Raw genomic sequence first — 10,293 nt, 5'->3', positions numbered from 1 at the left:
GAAGGTGGCCGGGCCCAGGCGGAAGTTCTCCCGCCACTCCCCGCGGCTGAACGCCTTGGCCCGCACCGTCTCCCAGAAGGCCGAGCTCCGCGCCTTGCTCCACAGCCGCCGCTCCCGCCCCGGGGCCGCCGCCGGGGCCCGGGCTGCGCCCAAGCGCTCCCTCAGCCACAGCGAAACGAAGAGGCGGCGGCTCCGCGCCTGCGCCCGGCGGTGCCGGGAGCTCCGGAGGCGCCGTGCGGCCTCTCGCAGCCGCCGCCCCCGCTGCAGCCGCAGCAGCGAGAGGCCGCAGAGGGCGACGGCGCCGCGGGAAAGCGCGGCCGCCGCCGCCGCGGCCATCTTGGGGCTGGGAGGGGGTGGCTGCACTGCGCAGGCGCGGAGCCGTGGCTGCATACACTGCGCGTGCGCGGCGAGTGTGGGTTGGGGGGGATTCCCGCCCTAAGGGGCACAGCCAATGGGCATCAGAGGCCGCCTCCAGGCCAATCGCGGCTCGGGACGGGTCCTGACGGACGGTGACACGCCGGCTGTGCGGCCAATGGCGGTGCCGGGGGAGTGGCCACGCAGCCGGCCCCGGGAGCGGCGGACCGGCCATGGCGGTTCGTTCCGCCGCCGCTGCCGGAGCGCCGCTGCCACGGGCGGTTCCTGCGGCTGCAGCGGCTGCGCGGGGCGGGGCGGGGGCCCGGGGGTGCGGCCCCGCCGGCCGGTGCCGGGCGGTCGCCGTGTTGCCCTCGGGCAGCAGGGGGGGTGCGTCCCGTTGATCCCCCCCGCGCAGTTCCGCGGTTGAGAATCCTCCTCAGCAACGCGCCGGGACCGCGATCGCCGCCGGTTCCGTCCCGGGTGAGCGGCGGGGGGGCGGGTTTGGTTGTTCCGGAGGGTTGTGGGGGTCACGGGGCGGGTCTGGGGGTGCAGGGGAGCTGTAGGGGGGTTGGGGTGCAGCCGGCAGGAGGGACCAGGTTTGGGGGCCCTGGGTCTCTTTGGCGGGGGGAGGCGCTGCTGACCGGCCTGCCCCCAGCGAATACTCCTCCAGGGACCCCCGCACATCCCGATCGCTCCCCGCCCCCCGCGACTCCCCCAAATCCCCCTGAACCCCAGTCCCCCTTTTTTACCCCAAAACAGCCCCAAATGTACCCCCCAATGTCCCCTTGACACACACTCCACCCAACCCCCCCGCACCAAGGTCTCCAGTGTATTAATTAACCGTGTAAAATTAAACATGACGTCTGAATGTTAAATAAAAACCAAAAAATTTTGAAGTTTTATTGAAGTTTTTATTGAATTTTTGTTTCATGGAAGGGAATGTTGTGGTAAATTTACTGGGATTAATGTTTTGCTTTAAAAACTTTTTGTATCTCAAAAGTGACCTAAACAGTTTGATGAAGAACGTTTCAAATTAAATTAATTTCCAATTAAATTTCTTGGGATTAGATGTCCATCAGAGGTAGCGGTGATCTGTAGAGCCTTGGGCTTCAAACCCACTGCATTGGTCCCTCTCCACATTAAAAATCTATAATTAAACAGTGAAATATTTTCTGTAATTAAAAATCCTGTCATTCTGTAATTTAAAAATTCTGTGATTAAACAGTTGAATAGCCAATATCACTCTGATCACATGACTAAATCTCTTGATTTAGGCCTCAACTCAGTTTGTTCCCACCAATAATTAATATTTCTGTGCAAAATCCTTTCATTTCCCCCCCGTGCCAGCGGGGGGACCCAGAGGACCCGCCCGGGCTCCCCCAGGTTTGGGGAAGCAGCACTGGGGAGGGGCCACTTTTTCCCCCAGGTACAAATATAGAGGCAATTTGTACAAAAACTCTAAAGTGGGGGGGACGGCAACTTGGGAACCCCCCAAAACACCACAGGGGGGTCCACATCACCCCATGTGCCCCATAACTTTTGGGGTGTCAGAGCCCCCCCACACACATGCAGCTGCCCCTTGGGGGTCCTGGGTGGGTTGTGAGGTCCCTGGGGGGCTGGAGGGAAGAAAGGGGTTATTGGGGGGGACCCTGGGTTTGGGGGGCATCCCAGGGGTTCTTGTGAGTGTCCCTGTGGGGCTGGGGGGGTCTCAGTGGTTTCTGGGATCCCTGGGGAAGTCCCTGAGATCCTGGGGTTTCTCTGGGGGAAAAAAGAATTTGGAGGCTGGGAGGGAACTTTGTGAGAGGAGAAGTGAAACATTCCCTTTCCCTCTGTTTTACAAGGCCGAGCTCAGCCCCAGCTCCTTCTCAGAGGTTCCGTTCAGCAGGGCCTAAAGCAATGAACCAAAAATGGTTTGAAGTTTCTTCCTCATGTCCCACCTGAATCTCCCCTCCTGTAGCTGAAAACCATCACCCCTTGTGTCCTGGTTTTGTTAAAAACAAGTTTCTCTTTCAGTGAATTTGCCTGTCAGCTAAAGCCTTCATATTAACTGCGTTTTCCTGGAGAACCAGACACATGTTTTGGTAAACCTGGCAATGGAATGCAAACTTATTGATAAGCACGGATGGACATCTCGCAAGAGGGGCGACGAGAAACAAGTGACCAAGAAACTGACCAACTGTGTATAACATTCCATTCACGTGAATACTTCATATAAAAGTGGGAGATCACGAGGATCTCGGCCCTTTTTCCTTTGCTTTTTCCCTTCTGCTTATGGCCGACATTAGGAGAGGACCTTGCTAGTCGTCCCTGCGAACTGAGGCCAGTGACAGACTGAATCCAGCTCTGATTGGCTGCAGAGTCCAGTCCAGGACTTTGGGTGTTGGCTTGTGAACTGAGGCCAATGACAGACTGAATCCAGCTCCAGTTGGCTGCAGAGTCCAGTCCAGGACTTTGGGTGCCTGCCCTGCAGTTGCTGAGACTTTCAAGATTGGTTTTGTATATTTTGTATTATTTTCTCTATTCTTATTAGCAGCATTAGTAAAACATTGTTAATTTTTCCAACTCTCTTCTCTCTGTCCTTCTTTCCCTCCCGATCGCCTGTCCTGAGTGGGAAGGGGGGAGAGGGAGGGGCACAAAGGGGGAAGTGGGGGGGGAGAGGGGGTTAACAATACATCTGCCAGGGTTTTATTGTCACCCCGCAATCTTAACCCTCGACACCTTGTCACGTCGCAACAGGCCCTGCTCAAAAGTCTCAGGATTACGTGGATCATGTCTTTGCTCAACAGGGGCCTCACTTGTGGCCTCTGCTCTGTTTGAGGGAAGAAGGGAGAAAGAAACAATTTATTTTTTTCGTTCCAAAACAAATGTTTTAACTGGATGTTGGTGCATCTTGAGATGGGCCCTTGAGTCCTCTGCAACTTCTAAATCTTTCCAAAGTGACCCTTAAACAGTATTATTCCCTGAAAATAAAAGCTTCCGAACAAATATGAGGCCTTGGTACTTGTTTTAAAAACGTTCTTTAAGCTTCAGTGACTGTTCGCTGCTGCCCTTATCTACAGTCATACTGAATAAAGCGATACAGAAAGCTCAATGTATTCACGAGGTGTTAATGTCGACATCTCGTTATCTGTATTCTCTCCGAGAAAGCAAAAGTAACTCCAAACACTGATGCCGTCCCAGTTCTGGTGCAAGAGGAAGCCGTGGAAACCATCTTCATGCGACTCATTAGCTGACGTCCCTTCCCGGCCGTTTTGCTGCAGGTCACCAGACTATCGACACCTCTGGATTGGTCACGGACCTGATGGGAGCCGTGGGAAAACGGAAAGGGAAGGTTGGATCCCGTGGGAAATGGGGACAAGAATCAAGGACCGCGCTACTGCTGATCCTCTTCATCACTCGTTGTGAGGAAGGTGCCTGAGGGAGAAGAGAGAACAGCCACCGATGTCCCCCAGCGCAAGGTGGACAATGGTTCCTGGGGCAAAGAGGTGATCTAGGGCATGTGGAAAGGAAAAGATCCCGAAAACATGACAGCCCCAAGATGCCACATCCAGTGTGCAGCTTCCCCCGAGCTTCCTCCCAGCTGTGGTCAGCGGCTTCTCCTTCATTATCAGCCCTTCCTGCCCCACTGATTGCCCAGCTCGTGTCAGATGGCTGGAGAAGGTGGTTCAGAAACACCGGGCAGGACAAGGCCAGCAGGCAGCTCGCTGCTCTCCTGGACAGGCCGCCACGGAGCCCTGAGAAGCCCCTGGGTCATGTGCCGTGATGGTCACAGCCTCGTGATGCTTCTGGGTGAGTGTCTCATCCTCCCCTTGCTGCTCCTCCCATACAGCTATCTTTTTTCTCATTTCTTCCCCTCTTCTTTTCCTTTCTTTCATAATTTCCCCTTCTTTTGCCTTATACCCCTCTCAAGTCTCTCTTTTGCTGCTGTCATCTCTTCTTTCTTCCTCTCTCCTTTCTGTTTTTTGATCCCCTCTTCCCTCCTGTCTTCATCATCCTCTCTCCATCTCCCTTTCCGTCTCCTCCTCTCCTCCATATGTAATTAATATTCATTTAATTAATGTGATTAATATTCATTAATTTATAATAATTGCATAATTACATAACTACATAATTCATGTAATTAATATTCATATTCACATATTCTATATATTCATATAGAATTCTGTATATTTGTAAAATTCATCTATTTCTTGGCTGAGCTGATGGAATTAGTTCTGTCCTGTCAACTGCAAATCTAAATTCTCAGGACAGGACCAATTGGGCTGAAAACTCGTTGCCATGGTGCTCCTGGAGACGTGCCCAACATGTGACACAATAAGGTCTCCCTGGAGGCTTCTCTTCTCACAGAACCCCATTCTGGTTTGGGATGAAGGGACCTCTGGAGGTCATCCAGTCCAACCGCTCTGCTAACACACGGTCACCAGAGCAGATCACACAGGTGGGTCCAGGTGGGTTTGAATGTCTCAGAGAAGGAGACTCCACACCCGCTCTGGGCAGCCTGGGCCAGGCTCTGGCACCTCCCAGCAAAGAAGTTTCTCCTCATGTTCAGATGGAACCTCCTGTGTTTCAGTCTGTGGCCATTGCCCCTCACCCTGGCGTTGGGCACCACTGAACAGAGTCTGGTCCATCCTCTGACACCCACCCTGAGATATTGATCCATTGAGCAGATCCCTCTCAGCTTCTCTTCTCCAGCTGAACAGCCCCAGCTCTCTCAGTCTCTCCTGATTAGAAAGATGCTCCAGACCCCTCAGCATCTTTGTGTCCCTCCACTGGACTCCCTCCAGTAATTCCTTGTCCTTCTTAAACTGGGGAGTCCAGAACTGGACCCAGAACTCCAGATGCGGCTTCACCAGGGCGGAGCAGAGCGGGAGGATGCACCTCTCTCGACCTGCTGCTCACACTCTTCTTAATATCCCCCAGGTACCCTTGGCCTCTTGGCCACAAGGACACATTGGTGACTTGTGGCCAACCTGATGTCAACCAGAACTCCCAAGTCCTTCTCCGCAGAGCTGCTTTCCAGTGGGTCCACCCTCAAACTGTACTGGTACTGGACCCCCGTCTGTCCCAGGAGATATTCCATGCCACTAACATGGTGCTTATCAGTAAAAAGGCAGGGAAGGGGGGCTGGAGGGCAGCCATCGCTCAGGGTCTGCTGGATCTCCCTGTGCTTGTGGGAGCCCATGAGTCTTTGTATCACGTCTTCCATTTTTTTCTCTCTTCCTCTTTCAATTACTTATCTCACTTTTTTTTTTATCTTAGCCCATGAGTTTTCTTACTTTTGCTCATCATATTCTTCATTCCCATCCTGCTGACGGGTGCATGGAGCTGGTCTGCCAGCCAAGGCTGCCCCACCACAGCTCCCCAGCCCCTCACATCTCCAATCCCAGCAACAGCCCACCTCAAGCTGGCCAGAAACCCCAAAGTTTCCTTTCTCCTACAGCCTCATTTCTTTAAGTTTCAACATACCGTTTCCCACTGCCGATATCAATCAATCGCTTGGCGATCAGCAAATCATTTCTGACAGGAGAAATGATCTCATGCAACACGTGTCACATGTAACTGAAAGATAAGTTCAGGTTTCTAGATTTTTTTTTTCCCGGTGTGGCCTCACTGTCTTGTGAAATTGTTTTTAATTTTTCTTCATGATCCATCTTGGCTTTCCGTGCCGCGGTGGCACAAAGAGGAACCACGACCTGTGTTAATCTGTGACGTTGTGGGGGGGCTGCCCCCTGGAACGGTGGTCACGAGGGACAGGACTCCATTGGGCAGTGGCCGCATCAGTGATTTCTTTTCTCTCCCTTTTGCAGCCTCCTTGCACTCGTTGTCTCGACGCCGATCTCTCCTGGCTTTCCTCCAGCTGCTGCCGTTGGCTGTGTCCTCTGTGGGTAAGTGCAGCTCGACCCCTCCCTAGATGCTTTCTAGTTGGCTGGGGTTTCTAAAACACGGGGAAAACGGGTGTCTCACTTCTCCTTATGCAAAGTTTCCTCCCAACCTCCAAATCCTTTTTTTTTTCTTCACCAGACCCCTTTTACCCCCTGCACTCTCCACAGACCCCAGTTACCATTTCTGTTATGAAGGGGAACATCTCACTTTTCTGTGCATGGCCAAGACGATGAGGAAAATTGGCAGATTTTGGTTCTTCAATCAAACTGGGGAGCAAATCGACCTGCGATCACTGTACCCTCTCCCGACTGCCCGGCTGCAGCTCACAGCTACAAAAGTGTCTGCTGGCGAGTGCTCATACATGTACTTCATGGAGGACTCTGGACAGGAAATCCCTTCCAAGCGGAGCTTTCCTCTCACCGTTGAGGTTCAGGGTAGGCTGGTCTTGTCTTACGACTCAGCTGCAATTGGAGCTGATACCACGTGCCTCCCTGGAGAGCGTCATCTTGGCTGATGGCCTTGTCCTTGGGTCACCAGTGGACACATGGAGCTGCTCTGGCCTCTCACAAGCTTTTGTGCTCCTGGATTGCTCTGCGAAAGCAGGAATTTGTTGGCCTGACGGCTGTGTCAGCTCCAGGAAAACTTCCAGCAGGGTTTGGGGTATATTACTTGCCTTCTTACTTTGGGCATGTGAAAATACTTATTTTCTGCACTTCAGTGAATGGAAAGAAACTGTGGAAGCTACGCTGAGCTCTGAGATCCAGGGGCTGTTTTTTCTCTGCCCTTAGACAGAGACGCAAATGACCCCCACACCCTGTTTTGTCATTCAAGGCTCCCTATTTGCCTCAATAGTAATCAGAAAAAGAGTAAGCTGATTTTCTAGGCTGAGTCATGACACTGGCTTTGTGCACAGGTCCTGGTGTCAATGCACAGCCAGTTTTTTGTATTCTGTGTTGCATTATGTTGGTTTGTTGTGTAGTTTTTGTTTTTTTTCATTTTTTTTCCAGCTGCTCCCGTGGCCCCAACTTTTTCCCTGGATCCTCAACAGCAGGTTTATAGAAACAGGAACTCCATCAAGCTCCTCTGGTCCATCCCCAGTTGTGCCTATTTTGTGTACAAATCTGCTCGTCCCATTGGCTCAGAGAGAAGCCACTTGTGTGGACAAGCACAGGCACGTCACAAGAAGAGCCGGAGGCCACGAATGCAATTGCAAAGAGCAAGTTTTATTTTAGTTACCTCTCTACTGGGGGATCTCCAAAGCCACACCTAAGCTCCCAGGCAGAGGTGACACCAGCGGGGATGCAGGCGCTGATAAGTTTAGCCCTGCTGGAAGATCGTTAGGCCGGCTGCGCTCGTCTGTGTTTAAAGGCTTAGAGCAGATGCAGCCTCTTGCTGTGCTCTGCTCTTTCTCAAAACAAAGCAGGAATCTCAGACATGATAAGGTACCGTAGGGTTTCCCTCAGGCCTGTGTTATCTCACACAGAGGTTCTACTTGTCAAGCACACAAGGTCAGTAGAACAATTAATGTGATGTATGTGCTTTCTTTATACCCCAGCTGCGGGTCACTTGAGCGTGTTTACCTTTCTCCTCCTCGCCCAATCTTCTGCAATTCCCATGCATTCCACCCTGTTGCCCAAGGGACCATCTCTGCTGGGGCCAGAATAGCCAGAGGTGTTCACTTGGGCGTGTAAAGTTCAGAACAGAACAATTTACAGAGATACCCAACAAACACATATACATATATAAAGAGAGAAAAGGAACAAATATATGTGTGCAATGATAGGTTGCATCTGGCATCCCGTCTATCTTCTCAAGGAATGAGATGAGTCTTTCGGCCAGGCACTGTCAGTGGATTGCTTCATTTGATGTGTCAGTCCCACAAGTATTTAGGTGTTATCTTCCATTCTGACTAGTTCATTAGCTGTCTTGAAGCAGCACTTGCCTTAAAAAATCAGGGCAGCATCTTCAGCCACTACCTACCCAAGGCTAAAGAACAATGAGAAACATTAGTGTGAAAAAAACAACCCAAACAAAACTCCTTGGCATAATACATATCTGTAGCAGAGCTATTGCGTTACTAAATGACAGTAAGAGATCTGCAGCTGTTAGTCTTGTGGAGGTGTGTCCTGCATATTATACTTGTTACATAGGGTTACAAGCCATGACGAGAATCTCTGATAAGTGAGGAAAACAGGGGCATCTTCTCCTTCCAGTAATACATACACTGTTGCTCCAGCTCCTTCAGCTAGTATTACTCCAGGCTTGACAACCTGGTGTGGGGTAATTACCCACACAGACTGGAAAGCCATGGCCTGTGCTTTCTCAGATTGAACTTCAACATGACGTTGGGTCTGCCACACAAGTAACACCGTTCCAATGCTGTCTCCTCTAGACAAAGCACAAGTAGTCATTGAAGATACCTGAAATACAAGAACTCGAGAGTCCGATATTAGCAAAGGATGCAACATAAGAGGAGAAGTCAGAGGACACAACCATACACCATTCTCAGGAATTATTATGTGGACTTTCACATCCAGATTAATAGGTCACAGTCCCACTTCGCAATCCATCGGGGTGAATAATTCCATTTCCCCTGTAGTTAGTATTTTGGAAGAAATGCCATCTGGAAGGATTTCAGTCTGCACCATGTTTTGCACTGGGGGTGTTGCGATGCGATCACAGGGTGTTTGATTATGGATATTCCGACTGTTCAGCAAAGAAACTGCTTTAGTCAGATGTGGGCTCCAATGTTGCAAAGTTTTAGTACTGGTTAGTTTCTTCAGTTGTTCCTTCAACATCCCGTTCATCCTTTCAATTAAACCATTGGCCTGGGGATGATATGCAATGTGGAACAACCAGTCTATCCCTAACCCTTGAGCCCAGTCTTGTGAATTACGTCCACTAAAGCATGTCCCTTGGTCACTCTGTATTTGATGGGGAGGTCCATAGTGATGGTTGAGTTGTTCTAGCGCCTCAATCGTATTATGCTGATTAGCATGTTTAGTGGGTTTGGCAAATAATCGCCCTGACACTGTATCCGCAGCAGTGAATACATATTGCCACCCCCTAGATGGGGGTAAGGGGCCCACATAATCAACTTGCCAGGTGTTCAAAGCCCACTGACCATGCTTCATCTGTCCCCACGGCCTACATGGTGCTCTCAGGTGTAACCGGGTACAAGTAGCGCAGTTATGTGCACATGACGTATAAGCATGTAGTGGCACAGGGGTTTGGTTATGAGCAACGTCCCATGCACGTGCAGTAGAAGCTGAGCGATGACCACAAACAAAATGCGCATTTAAAGCCTGAGCATGTATGTCGGCAGAGCTCATCTCATCTACCTCTCTCTTGTTCTGTGACTCAAGTGAGTCATCTTTTTGATGAGCTGAAGCATGTCTCCAAGGAGATGTCTGTGCATGCTGCCCAATTTGTTGCCATATATCTGCCCCCTATATAGGATATCTCTGTACATGCCAATCGTCCTGGGCCCAGAGGGGCAACCAGATTGTGAGACTTTTATACACTACCCAACTATCAGTATATAAATAATGTGCCCTCCCTTCAAGGATAGCAAGGAATGCTGCAATCAGTTCAGCCCACTGACTAGAGACCTGCACACTTGTCTGCCATAGTATTATGCCTGGTAAGTGCACTCTCTGCTGGGTTAAGTGCACTCTCTGCTGGGTTAAGAACTGGCTGGAGGGCCGGGCCCAGAGAGTGCTGGTGAATGGGGCTGCATCCAGCTGGCGGCCAGTCACTAGTGGTGTTCCCAGGGGTCAGTGTTGGGTCCTGTCCTGTTTAACATCTTGTTTGATGATTTAGATGAGGGGATTGAGACCATCATCAGCAAATTTGCTGATGACACCAAGTTGGGAGGGAGTGTCGACCTGCTGGAAGGCAGGAGGGCTCTGCAGAGGGATCTGGAGAGACTGGAAAAATGGGCTGATTCCAATGGGATGAAGTTCAATAAGGCCAAGTGCCGGGTCCTGCACTTTGGCCACAACAACCCCCTGCAGCGCTCCAGGCTGGGCGCAGAGTGGCTGGAGAGCAGTCAGG

The 10,293-nt window shown here is 51.1% G+C and overlaps 1 protein-coding gene across 4 annotated transcripts; it reads left to right on the top strand.

Annotated features, from left to right (window-relative positions):
- Nucleotides 1–421: 421 nt before the first annotated feature.
- Nucleotides 422–8,869, top strand: LOC135576380 (uncharacterized). Of its 4 annotated transcripts, none has more exons than XM_065041214.1 (6): nucleotides 422–834; nucleotides 3,498–4,143; nucleotides 5,275–5,398; nucleotides 6,162–6,239; nucleotides 6,376–6,671; nucleotides 7,245–8,869. In XM_065041214.1, the coding sequence occupies exons 3-6, from the start codon at nucleotides 5,328–5,330 to the stop codon at nucleotides 7,505–7,507; spliced, it is 708 nt and encodes a 235-aa protein (XP_064897286.1). In that variant the 5' UTR covers nucleotides 422–834; nucleotides 3,498–4,143; nucleotides 5,275–5,327; the 3' UTR covers nucleotides 7,508–8,869. The 4 variants fall into 4 exon arrangements, 2 of the variants coding, with proteins under 2 accessions (XP_064897286.1, XP_064897285.1); XM_065041213.1 differs by having other exon boundaries at nucleotides 5,275–5,446; XR_010468089.1 differs by having other exon boundaries at nucleotides 434–834; nucleotides 3,615–4,143; nucleotides 5,275–5,456; nucleotides 6,376–8,869.
- The last annotated feature ends 1,424 nt before the right edge of the window (nucleotides 8,870–10,293 follow it).

The sequence above is a fragment of the Columba livia genome, chromosome 25 (genome assembly GCF_036013475.1).
Source record: "Columba livia isolate bColLiv1 breed racing homer chromosome 25, bColLiv1.pat.W.v2, whole genome shotgun sequence".
Lineage (NCBI taxonomy): Eukaryota > Metazoa > Chordata > Aves > Columbiformes > Columbidae > Columba > Columba livia.
Note: the sequence above shows the minus strand (reverse complement) of the source record. Positions and strands in the feature narration are given on the sequence as shown.

Bases quoted from the DNA above. Each gene is read 5' to 3' on its own strand.
- LOC135576380 (XM_065041213.1), top strand. From the start codon at position 5,328: ATGTCAACCAGAACTCCCAAGTCCTTCTCCGCAGAGCTGCTTTCCAGT. The intron at 5,447-6,161 runs GTGCTTATCAGT...TCCCTTTTGCAG, and splicing joins TATTCCATGCCACTAACATG to CCTCCTTGCACTCGTTGTCT. The intron at 6,240-6,375 runs GTAAGTGCAGCT...TTTCTTCACCAG, and splicing joins GTTGGCTGTGTCCTCTGTGG to ACCCCTTTTACCCCCTGCAC.